Consider the following 13,579-nt stretch of genomic DNA (forward strand, 5'->3'; position numbering starts at 1 on the left):
ACGTATGCTTTTCGTCCATAAATGATTTCACTTCTTAATTTTACCAGGAAACAACATTTCAGTCTTTTGTATATATATATATATATGTCGAGGGGGAAATATGTACACAGGCGAAAGATGAAATCGTGACACGTGATCAGTGTGCGGGGCTGCTGAAAATAAGTCCTACTGACACCACCCCCCCCCCCCCCCCCCAACACAGCTCATTCCTCCCAGGACCATCGATCGTTACTAAGTTGCCCCATCTCCGGTTGTTAGGACAAAAAGCCTGAATGAGCCAATCATAAAAGTCCGTTAAAATACACTCGAGACCAATCATCATCGAAGCCAAGCTGAGAGAGAAACTCGCATGATTATGATCATGACCTATGATCATCGCTCACTTTTGCTGGACAAACTGGAGCTAGTCTTGGTGTCGTCACAAATATCGTGAGCAGAATAATCACACTCTATGTGTGGAGGACTCGGCCGATTGAATCTGATTTGTCACGTCTTGTCTGGCTGATACGACTGAAATAATCATTTATTTGTTTAAACTATCCTAGCTGTTTGTTCTCGCAGTTTTCAAGACTTTGATAACGAATCTCTGATAAACGAAAGACATCGATCCGTTCGTGTTTGTTTTCTGCAATAACATTTGTCCAAAAACAGTCTTCTATTAAGAAACTAGATTGCTTCACACAACTCCAGGCAGGAACTAAATTTCTCAAGAAGAGAGCACGAGATAGAATCCCAGCCGACGCGTGGTCGCGCAGTAATTAGTCAGACCGGTCAAGGGAGATTACTCTGATCGCTGATTGTTTGTGAGCACATCACGCAACCTAAAACTTGAAGACAATGAGTTTTCTCCTTCCTAAACTTACCACCAAAGCGGAGGTAGACCAAGCCATCAAGTCAACCGAGGATTTGGTTCTAATTCTCCGATTTGGGAGGGAAGATGACACAGCGTGTTTACAGCTGGATGACATTGTAATTCTCTTATCTGTCTCTCTGTCTCTGTCTCTGTCTGTCTGTCTGTCTGTCTGTCTCTCTCTCTCTCTCTCTCTCTCTCTCTCTCTCTCTCTCTGTCTGTCTGTCTGTCTCTCTCTCTCTCTCTCTGTCTCTCTCTCTTTCTCACTCTCTTTCTCACTCTTTCTCTCTGTAAGTATCTTCGTGGGCTCTGCTGTTAGGCCCCCCCCCCCCCCCCCCCCCAAAAAAAAAATAGTCTGTTTTGTTTACGGTAACATAGGCAAAAAAAATAGGGTCGGTAGGTCAGGATTTTTTCTTTTTTATATTTAGTCAAGTTTTGACTAAATATTTTAACATCGAGGGGGAATCGAAACGAGGGTCGTGGTGTATGTGCGTGTGTGTGTGTGTGTGTGTGTGTCTGTCTGTGTGTGTGTGTGTGTAGAGCGATTCAGACTAAACTACTGGACCGATCTTTATGAAATTTGACATGAGAGTTCCTGGGTATGAAATCCCCGAACGTTTTTTTCATTTTTTTGATAAATGTCTTTGATGACGTCATATCCGGCTTTTCGTGAAAGTTGAGGCGGCAATGTCACGCCCTCATTTTTCAACCAAATTGGTTGAAATTTTGGTCAAGTAATCTTCGACAAAGCCCGGACTTCGGTATTGCATTTCAGCTTGGTGGCTTAAAAATTAATTAATGATTTTGGTCATTAAAAATCTGAAAATTGTAAAAAAAAATAAAAATTTATAAAACGATCCAAATTTACGTTTATCTTATTTTCCATCATTTGCTGATTCCAAAAACATATAAATATGTTATATTCGGATTAAAAACAAGCTCTGAAAATTAAATATATAAAAATTATTATCAAAATTAAATTGTCGAAATCAATTTAAAAACACTTTCATCTTATTCCTTGTCGGTTCCTGATTCCAAAAACATATAGATATGATATGTTTGGATTAAAAACACGCTCAGAAAGTTAAAACAAAGAGAGGTACAGAAACGCGTGCTATCCTTCTTAGCGCAACTACTACCCCGCTCTTCTTGTCAATTTCACTGCCTTTGCCATGAGCGGTGGACTGACGATGCTACGAGTATACGGTCTTGCTGAAAAATGGCATTGCGTTCAGTTTCATTCTGTTACTTCGACAGCTACTTGACTAAATATTGTATTTTCGCCTTACGCGACTTGTTTCAATTTTTTTTCTTCCCAAAAACCATATTTTTAAGTTATTTTGCCCCCAAAAAAAAACTTTTTCTTTTTTTTTCTCTCCCCCAAATGCCAAAAAAAAGTCTGGGGTCGCGCGAAAAAATAGGGTCGGTCGGGATACCGTAAACAGACTATTTTTTTGTTTTGCCTTACAATGTTGGTAAATAGCATTTTATCATTGGGTAATGTTCAACTAAAGTGATTGACAAGAAGAAGAAGAAGAACTAAAGGCACAGTAAGCCTCCCGTAAACCATCACAGATACATACTGCCATGCTTTTACACACAGTACAAACACCCTTTCATTTAAACACTCACCACTTGAGAACATCGTAGGTGCCCTCCGTAAAGAGCGAGCAATTTTCAAAGAATTTTAGTTTTGAGTGGGTTATCTTACCCCTGAGCCATCGTGAACCCATGTGATCCAGTTTCCTTTTATTCACAATGTAGTCGTCAGTTTGTGATTTCAATGCGACTCGCTGTAAGCTTATCTGCAATAGCACGTGATTATGTACCTCTGAATCTAAATGCAACAAACGTCTGCGATTCACACGAACTCTAGCGATGGCTTTTGACTGTTCAGGAGGACTGGCGATAGCCATTACCGTCGTCTGCTACGAGAACCACGACCTTGCGTGACCCTAGCTGCTTCCGGGCTTTTCTTTTTTCAAACTTTCAAAACTTTGAATTGTACTGATCTTGTCTTGATGAAAAAAGAATTCTTTTATGATTTAAGAATGTTTGTGTAACAAGCTGTCAATTTATTATTTAGATTTTAAAAGTTAGGTCTAGCGCCAAAACGCACCGTACGATTGTCTGATCAGACAATCCGCAAAATTAAATCTTTGAAAATTGCTGGCTCTTTACGTAGGGCACCTAGGATGTTCTCAAGTGGTGAGTGTTTAGACGAAAGGGTGTTTGTACTGTGTGTAAAAGCCTGACAGTGTCTGTGATGGTTTACGGGAGGTGTTGTAAATTCATAGCTCACAATCCAGTGGCATTTAAGCCTCCAATTTTGCAGAACCTGCTCTTGTGAGCATAATGTCATTTTAGATACCTTTGAAGTCATGGAATGAACTGTTCAGATGCCTTTTGTTCACATGGGTTTTACTTTTAGAAGGAAAACATCGTCACAGCCACCATTTTGAAGGAGGGGTGGCAACTCTGTCGATATTACGTTTCCATTTTCTCATCATTTTCGTCAATTAAATGACCAAAATAATTATTTCTTGAAAGTTTTTAGCTCAATCCGTTAATTAATTTCACAATAAATATTCTTTGCATGGGTTGATTAAATTAGGGACTTGCATAAAACATAAGTCCAAAATACCACTGGATGGTGAGCAATGAATTTAAAACGCTTAAGTTCAACTTTACCTGTCAGTGTCACAGATGCTCATGCAATTTTGCAAAAAGGTTAACTTTTCAGTATGCCGACTAGAATCGGGCATGGGAATTCTCCATGGATCCAAGGAATTCCGAGAAAAGCTACACATTTCCGAGAGAACAAAAATCGAGAAACAAAAATCGAAAAAGACAATCTGCCTAGTATGACCAATGTCCTCCATAAAACCATCCCTTCATTCAGTGAGATTCCGCCCGTGTGACTATGAGTCTCTTTGCAAATAGTTCGAAAGAGAATACACTTGTACTTGTGCGACGTTGTAGTTTTATAGAAAACCTGTTCGCCGATCTTGGTATGAAAAATAAGCTGCTGTGCGTGGGCTCTAGCATAGGCAGCTTGGGATGTATGTATTCCTAGTAGAGTTCCAGTACTTGTCTAGTTTTGACTTGAAGGCGTTGACAGTGTCGACTGCTACGACATTGTCTGGTAGGCTATTCCAGTCAAGGACCACTCTCTCTTGTGTCATGAGATGTACTTTGTGGTTTGGTGAACTTGGGCCTCTGGCTCTGGTAGACTCCCTTCAAGAATTTATAAGTGTCTATCATGTCACCTCTTTGGTGACGGTGCTGGCAATACACATGGCGAACGATCCGCTGGCGATCATAATGTTAAACACAGTTCAGTAGGGTAGTGCAGCCCGCGTGTGTTACTTTTGCACAGTTCAAGTGGCGAACAAAAAGCGGGCAATCATAATTTTGAATGCAGATCTATTTTTCATGGCATCCATTTGCGCCGTGATCGAATTAAATGCTGTCTGCATTCACAGCAAAATCTACTTTTGAAATACAACCATTTCTGGGAATGAAGGTGACAATTGAGATTGATTTATTAGAACGAATGTTGCTGTTTACATGTGTGTAAAGAGTAATTTAATTGTGTTCAGTAATATTAATTCAGTGAAAGGATTAAAATGATGGTTGCATGGTTGCTGGCAATACATGTACAAGACATGTATTAAATTTGGTCAGTTTTTTTTACTGTGAAAAATTCATGAAAAATACTCCCAGAATGCGCCAGATTGCACAGATTTTAATCTAGATTTAAAAAAAAATTTCGGGACCCTCTGTTCTTCTTATTCTAAAGTCATTTTGATTTTTTTTGTGGAAAGATCGTAGATCACCACAACAAAGCTCACGAGTTTTTATTCTGAGTCAGTTTTTGAACCTACAAGCAGTGCGGATTGAGGACTATATATATATATATATATATATATTATGTACTAGATGATTACCCGCTTCGCCGGGTACCGGCTTCACCGGGAAGAAGTAGAGCCGAATACCGCAGCCTGGGATCCGGCATTGCCACACGGAGGAAGGGAGATAATCGCGGCTAGAGGAGACAGAGACAGACAGCGTGGCGGTTCATCACAATCACCTTTGCAGGCGAAGTCCTGTCAAACGGGATTGAGAATTTTAGAGCTTATTTCTTAGCCCCATATTATCTGTTGTGGCTTATCAAATGCCAGAACATACAGACAGATAAAAGCCGCTAGACCACATCACAAACAGAACTCTACAATACACAGGTTTTTGCCCACACACACACACAAACACACACACACACAGAGAAGCCGTATATGTATATCTATATCTATAAATATATAGAGATAGGTGAGAGTGTATTTTTCGCGTGGCTATAAATTGATTCGACCTTTTCACTTTGACAGTAAGAACAACTTACGGGTGCAAGGGAAGCGTTCTGAACAGCGCAGTGACATTCTAAAAATAGTAACTTAGAAACGGAAATATGGATTGAAGCCACACGAAGGAAGGGAGATAAACGCAAAACACTGGAGAAGATAAGGAAGAGTTACTTTTAATGGTGAAATGAACACAAAAACCAAAATCGGTTCAGCGCTGCGCGCTGAGAGCACGTGTTAAAATATCTCATTGATGATATTGTGTTCGGGGTGTAGCTGAATACGGTGTTCAAATTTGAAAAAGATCCACCGAGAACTTTGGCTTTGGTGTGTCGGTATTGGGGCCCGGGTAGCTCAGGTGGAACCAAAATCGGTTCAGCGCTGCGCGCTGAGAGCACGTATTGAAATATCTCATCGACCAGATTTTGTTTCGGGTGTATCTGAATATGGACACCAAATTTGAAGCAGATCCATCGAGAACTTTGGCCGTGCATGGCGATCAAACACACACACACACACACACACACAGACACAAGTCGTATATATATATAGATAGATAGTCCCGAGGCTTGAAGCAGCATTTATCAACAAACTGCAGTACATGTACTGACCTAAATAATATATGGTCTCCTCTTCTTTTCCTTACTTTGCAACTTATAAAGAAAACAGCTTATGGAGGAAAGACATATTATTCCTATTTCGCTTTTCTCCACATTTATAAATCAAACTCAAAGCTTGTTTTGTTTGTGCAGCTGGCTAAATCTGTAGATGACCTTGCCAACATGGCATCCATCTACCTTGTTGATGTGGACAGTGTGCCGATCTATGTCCAGTACTTCGACATCAGTCTCATTCCTGCCACCATCTTCTTCTTCAATGGGCAGCACATGAAAGTGGACTGGGGGTAAGTTATCTGTTGAAGTCCTTCTGTAGTACAGTACCCAAGGCAAAATAAAACAAAAGAAAAAAGGAAAGTCTACTTCGGGTGACAAGCCTAACAAGATTCTAAGGGTAGGTAAGTTGGTAATGTCTTCTCTTTTCTTATTTTATTATTGAGACTGCATGAGAACCTTTTTTTTTTTATCGAGGCACATAATGTTTTTGTTGTCCAAAACTACTGTGAGTTATGTTCCCTCAATATCAGAGAAGAGTGGCTCAACTTTTGTAAGTCTGTCTGCAAATCCTTTTTTTTTTTTAAGGTTGAAAGAAAAAGTTCTGGGATTGAGGCGAAAAAAGTGTCAGCCGGGAAATTGAAACTCTGCTTTTAAGTTGTAATGCATTATGTGACTTTGCATTATGTGCACTCTGCATTATGTGACTTTTTCATACAACTTATATTTATGATTGAAATTGGCCAGCTAATTGATTTGTCATCAAAGGTTTAACCTGGCTCCTTCTTTTCCAGCAGCATTGTTTTCTATTTTTGTTGTTGGGCTAATTCTTGTCTTAACCTTGATAATGGCATCAGCATCAATATCTTAATTCTTATGTCATCAAACAGAAATCAACTAGATTTTTGTTTGTTGGGCTTCTTCTTATCTTAACCTTGATAATTGTATCAGCATCAGTATCTTAATTCTTATGTCATCAAACAGAAATCAACTAGATTTTTTGTTTGTTGGGGTTCTTCTTGTCTTAACCTTGATAATTGTATCAGCATCAATATCTTAATTCTTATGTCATCAAACAGAAATCAACTAGATTTTTTGTTTGTTGGGGTTCTTCTTGTCTTAACCTTGATAATTGCATCAGCATCAGTATCTTAATTCTGATGTCATCAAACAGAAATCAACTAGATTTTTGTTTGTTGGGCTTCCTCTTATCTTAACCTTGATAATTGTATCAGCATCAGTATCTTAATTCTTATGTCATCAAACAGAAATCAACTAGATTTTTGAGTCACTTGAGAAAAAGTGACTCTATGTAATCGGTCAGTGTTAGTCTGTCCGGCTGGCCGTCCGGCCGGCCGGCCGGCCGGCCGGCCGTCCGTAGACACCACCTTAACGTTGGACTTTTCTCGGAAACTATCAAAGCGATCGGGCTCATATTTTGTTTAGTCGTGACCTCCAATGACCTCTACACTTTAACGATGGTTTCGTTGACCTTTGACCTTTTTCAAGGTCACAGGTCAGCGTCAAAGGAAAAATTAGACATTTTATATCTTTGACAAAGTTCATCGGATTTGATTGAAACTTTGTAGGATTATTCTTTACATCAAAGTATTTACATCTGTAACCTTTTACGAACGTTATCAGAAAAACAAGGGAGATAACTAGCCTTTTCTGTTCGGCAACACACAACTTAACGTTGGGCTTTTCTCGGAAACTATAAAAGTGACCGGGCTCAAATTTTATGTGAACGTGACTCATTGTGTTGTGAATAGCAATTTCTTCCTGTCCATCTGATGCCTCATATAATATTCAGAACTGCGAAAGTGACTCGATCGAGCGTTTGCTCTTCTTTTCTATTTTTGTTGTTGGGCTAATTCTTGTCTTAACCTTGATAATGGCATCAGCATCAATATCTTAATTCTTATGTCATCAAACAGAAATCAACTAGATTTTTTGTTTGTTGGGGTTCTTCTTGTCTTAACCTTGATAATTGCATCAGCATCAGTATCTTAATTCTTATGTCATCGAACGGAAATGAACTCGATTTTTGATCGTGTTTACTTTTTAAATGAATATTTCTCTTGTTTGTGACACAAGAATTATCCTATCAACAAGATGACTGTGGGTGAGATGAACAAAGTGGAAAAACAAAAGAAACCCGTTCTAACCAATACAAAGACAGCACACACAAAGAAATGTGTTTCTTTGTGTGCTGGTATTGGTGAGTGTAGATTTCTTTTGTTTTTGAACAAGAATTATAACTATTAGTTTCATGGGGGGAAACATGAAACAAGTCGCGTAAGGCGAAATTACTACATTTAGTCAAGCTGTGGAACTCACAGAATGAAACTGAACGCACTGCATTTTTTCACAATGACCGTAGTCCGCCGCTCGTGCAAAACGCAGTGAAACTGACGAGCCTGTTTAGCGCGGTGGTAGTGGTTTCGCTGTGCTGCATAAGCACGCTTTTCTGTACCTCTCTTCGTTATAACTTTCTGAGTGTGTTTTTAATCCAAACATATCATATCTATATGTTTTTGGAATCAGGAACCGACAAGGAATAAGTTGAAATTGTTTTTAAATCGATTTCGGAAGTTTAATTTTGATCATAATTTTTATATTTTTAATATATAGAGCTTGTTTTTAATCCGAATATAACATATTTATATTTTTTTGGAATCAGAAAATGATGAAGAATAAGATGAACGTAATTTTGGATCGTTTTATAAAAAAAAATTTAATTACAATTTTCAGATTTTTAATGACCAAAGTCATTAATTAATTTTGTAGCCACCAAGCTGAAATGCAATACCAAAGTCCGGCCTTCGTCGAAGATGGCTTTACAAAAATTTCAATCAATTTGATTGAAAAATGAGGGTGTGACAGTGCCGCCTCAACTTTTACAAAAAGCCGGATATGACGTCATCAAAGACATTTATCCAAAAAATGGAAAAAAATGTCTGGGGATATCATACTCAGGAACTCTCATGTAAAATTTCATAAAGATCGGTCCAGTAGTTTACTCTGAATCGCTCTACACACGTACACACAGACACACACAGACACACAGACACACCGTGACAAACCCACACACACACACACACACACACACACACACATACACACACACACACACACACACACACACACACACACACCACGACCCTCGTCTCGATTCCCCCTCTATGTTAAAACATTTAGTCATAACTTGACTAAATGTAAAAAGAGAACAATGACAAACAAACAGATTCAGCTGTTGTCTGTATTATTCTGATTCCTTAAGATGTATGTGTGTGTGTGGTACCGTGTGTGTGTGTGTGTGGGAGTGTGTGTTCGCAGACTAATATTTATCATTCTTCTTCTGTTCCATTGTGTTCACAGAACTCCAGACCACACCAAGTTCATTGGCAGCTTCAAGAAGAAACAAGATTTCATCGACGTGGTGGAGGTGATCTTCCGTGGAGCCATGAAGGGAAAGATGATGGTGATGAGTCCCCTTGATCCAAGAGATGTTCCGAAATATGAACTCATTTACAAAGACATATGAAGGAGATGATCTCATCCATAATGACACATTGAGGAAGTCTCGAAAAATGACTTATAATGAACCCCTTTGACCCTTGAGATCTTGCGAAATACAAAGTCATCTACATGTACAAAGACACACGAAGAAGAGAATCTCGTCTTAAAAGATGCATCTTTAAGAAGTCTCCAAGAATGATGTTACGACTGGCCTGTTTGTGTGTTGCAAAATCTCTTTTGCTTGATGCAAGACCAGTGCCATTTTTACTGACATTTTGCTGAGACTTACAGTACATTGAGTCGTACCGTGGGTTGCTGGTTACTGCTCAAGATTTTATTTTGGGACTGTCTTTGGCTCTAGCCAATCCTTCTTGCTTTTGCCAGGAGATTTGCTCGCTTAGTAATCTCTGTGGTTTTTGTGCTTTTAACCCATTAATGCCTGAATTTTTTTTTAAATTTTTTTTCTGTTTGTTTGATGTCAAATGATATTTGTAGGTCATATGTAACTGTCATTTGGATGATTTTGGCACGTGCTGTGATTTATATGCTATAAAGAGACCGTCCTCATATGAGGACGCTAGGCACGAGTGGGCACGGGTAAATAACAAGACCAAAATAAGACAATTTCTTGCAAAACACATTGGACATCTTTAATTTCTTGCATCAGCAAACTGTGAACAGTTGAATGTGTGAACATAACAGTAAAAAAATAATAAAAATATGAAAACTGTCTCTTTGCATGTTCAAATTGGTGATAATTTGGCGCTTTTTTCGAGAATTTATCCGGCCTGTGCACTTCACCAGAGAGACCGGGAAAATGTAAATAAGTAAACTCATACTTCTTTAGAACTTGACTAGCAGTACAGGACTTTAGCACTTGACTAGCGGTACAGGACTTTAGCACTTGTCTAGCAGTACAGGGATGATCGTTTTAATCCTTGACTAGGACAACAGAAGTCAACAATTGGAACTGTATAGTTCACTCAGTGTGAAATTGCTCAAAGCATTTCACGTGCACTCCAACGCCGCATTTTCTACACTTTTGTCTGCATTTCTTGTGACAGAGTGCACAGCGGATTTGCTTGTCGATCCACTGTACCACGTGGTCTCTCCCATCGAAGCGTACAGCTCTGGAAACTCTACGCCGGTCAAGTTGTGGAGTGTGGCCATGTGGACGACCAACAGGTGGGGGTTGTGCTGCTTTGGCCAAATAGTTTTTGACAATGGCACGGCGAACTGCAAGCAGGTCCAGTAGAGTGTTGGTCGCTGCAGCTGTGTGTCGATACAGAAGCCATGCCTGTTGCACGCTAACATCTACAATGTAAGCAAAAATAGGCCACCACCACTTTTTGGTTCTTATGGCGATTCTGTACGTGTCCACATTTTGGTCCATTCGGTCGACACCACCCATGGTCTTGTTGTAGTGGGAGATCAGAAACGGTTGACCGATCTGCACTCTCTGGTGAGCAGATCTGGACCAACGGCTGGCTGTCTGAACAGGATGGATGCCCACACAGTTGGATATGACGTTCACCACGCTGTTGTCATTCCAGCGAACTGCAACGAATCCGCTCTTGTCATCTGTGAAATAGTCGTAAGTGCCTCAGCTTGCTTTCTGCATGTCTTTGACGTTCTTGAGTGGACAATCTTCCATGCGGTTGGACCTAATTGTCCCTGTGCATCCGATGCCTTCTGATGTCAGATGGTCAACTAGTTTCATCGAGGTAAAAAGATTGTCAAACGTCAGATGGTATGCATCATTCCCCTGGATTTTGGAGATCAAATCAACGACCACTGAGCCTCCCATCCCCAATCCTGGACACTCGGCAACCTGCTGGCCTTTCGCACCTTGGCATGGTTCGAGCTGAACCACATATATCCAAGAGGGGTAGCCAGGACCCAGAACTTGTAGCCAAAGCGTATTGGCTTCCCCCTGATAAACTGTCTGCATCCATGACGGCCATAGTACGGAACCATACTTTCGTCAATGCTGAGGCTATGTTGCTTGACAAAGTTGTTGAGGCCTTCCATCTGGAACAATAATCGTTGCTGAGGCATTTGCTGACAGCTGTCTTCCATTCAGGTTTTCAACAGCCGGACCCTCTTCTTCATCACCACTATCCTCATCCGTGAGCGTGTCCACTGGTGGAGGCTCTATGAAGACATCTGCTCGATGGAGGTAGTTGGTTTCCTCCAGCATGTCCAGCACTTCATTGACACTATATCTGCCGAAAGAAATATACTGAGTGACTATCATGCTGAGTTACTATCATGCTAAATGACTCTAAAAACCTGTGACCGTTCGTGCCTAGCGTCCTCATATGAGGACGCCGCTTTGATTACTCATTATCACTAAAACACAAAATATTCAGACAAACTGAAAAACTTAGTTTCTAAAATGGTATTGAAGAACAATTTCACTTATGTAATGTTATTAAAAAAGTAAAGAATGAAAGAGTTATTTGCTAACCTTTTGGGTGGTGACGTTTTGGTGGTTTCACACAGCACATGTGTAATCCAAAATGGCTGCTGCTGGAAGCTATGGATGGGAAGAAACTCTAGCACGCAATGTTTGCTTCAGACTACTCCCCCTTGATATGTGTGTTATAAAAAAATGAGTCATTCACTTATTGGCTCTGACAGAAATGCCTAAATTCGAGGTGTCCTCATATGAGGACGCTAGGCAATAAATTGTTATAGGAGGAGGGAACCTTGTTAGGGGGAGGAGGGGGCAGATTGGGAGACCGATGCCTTATAGACATTAATGTGCATTCAGAGGTGCATGCAAGGCTTAATTCATCAAAGCTTTCAGTTTGGATGCTTTTATTAACAGGCTCTAGTCTTTCACTGCTGTTGTTGTATACATGTACTTGTATTTTTCATGTGATACAGTCAGATTTAAAAACAAGTCGCGTAAGGCAAAATTACTACATTTAGTCAAGCTGTGGAACTCACAGAATGAAACTGAACGTAGTCCGCCGCTAGTGCAAAAGGCAGTGAAAGTGACGAGCCTGTTTGGCGCGGTAGCGGTTGCGCTGTGCTTCATAGCACGCTTTACTGTACCTCTCTCTTCGTTTTAACTTTCTGAGCGTGTTTTTAATCCAAACATATCATATCTATATGTTTTTGGAATCAGGAACCGACAAGGAATAAGATGGAATAGTTTTTAAAACGATTTCGGAAGTTTAATTTTGATCATAATTTTTATATTTTTAATTTTCAGAGCTTGTTTTTAATCCAAATATAACATATTTATATGTTTTTGGAATCAGAAAATGATGAAGAATAAGATGAAGGTAAATTTGGATCGTTTTATAAAAATTTTTTTTTTACAATTTTCAGATTTTTAATGACCAAAGTCATTAATTAATTTTTAAGCCACCAAACTGAAATGCAATACCGAAGTCCGGCCTTTGTCGAAGATTGCTGGGCCAAAATTTCAATCAATTTGATTGAAAAATGAGGGTGTGACAGTGCCGCCTCAACTTTTACAAAACGCCGGATATGACGTCATCAAAGACATTTATCCAAAAAAAGAAAAAAACGTCCGGGGATATCATTCCCAGGAACTCTCATGTCAAATTTCATAAAGATCGGTCCAGTAGTTTTGTCTGAATCGCTCTACACACACACACAGACAGACACACACACATACACCACGACCCTCGTTTCGATTCCCCCTCTATGTTAAAACATTTAGTCAAAACTTGACTAAATGTAAAAAGACTAAATAATTGCTGTATATATATGAGTGAAAAAGGATGTTGTTAAGCCTTTCTGTGTTCAGTATGGAGGAGATCGAGAGTCGCTGGTTGAGTATACTCTGCATCTGTCACAATATTATTTCCTCCATTGAGAGCCCTAGAGACATTGTGGTTAGAGAACGTATATCTCTCTCGCAGACGGACCGGGTTCGATCGATCCCTGCACAATGCGTATCAGTATAAAAATAAACACTTTCCGTAACCACATGCTGGAAATGAATCTCAATAATCATGAGTCTTATGTGATTGTGTTTGTGAAAAGGTAAAGGCGGTCCTTACAAGGAGAGCGAAGTCGACTTCGCGAAGTCTTTTTACAGAAAACTCATGCAGTGCTAAATCTTCGTGCGGCCAGCTTTGTGAAGTGTTCTCCGCATACTCGATTTTGCCCAGTTAAGGACAGGCGTAAGGCACGTCTCTCGATTGGAAAGTGGTAATTTGGCGAATTGTCAAATCTTCAGTGTCGTTCATGGATTC

At 39.8% G+C, this 13,579-nt stretch overlaps 1 protein-coding gene across 1 annotated transcript; it reads left to right on the forward strand.

Annotated features, from left to right (window-relative positions):
* The first annotated feature begins 791 nt into the window (after positions 1 to 791).
* Positions 792 to 9,769, forward strand: LOC138964219 (thioredoxin-like protein 4B). Its single transcript, XM_070336120.1, has 3 exons — positions 792 to 969; positions 5,961 to 6,112; positions 9,201 to 9,769. The coding sequence occupies exons 1-3, from the start codon at positions 838 to 840 to the stop codon at positions 9,364 to 9,366; spliced, it is 450 nt and encodes a 149-aa protein (XP_070192221.1). The 5' UTR covers positions 792 to 837; the 3' UTR covers positions 9,367 to 9,769.
* Positions 9,770 to 13,579: the final 3,810 nt, after the last annotated feature.

The sequence above is a fragment of the Littorina saxatilis genome, linkage group LG4 (assembly GCF_037325665.1).
Source record: "Littorina saxatilis isolate snail1 linkage group LG4, US_GU_Lsax_2.0, whole genome shotgun sequence".
Lineage (NCBI taxonomy): Eukaryota > Metazoa > Mollusca > Gastropoda > Littorinimorpha > Littorinidae > Littorina > Littorina saxatilis.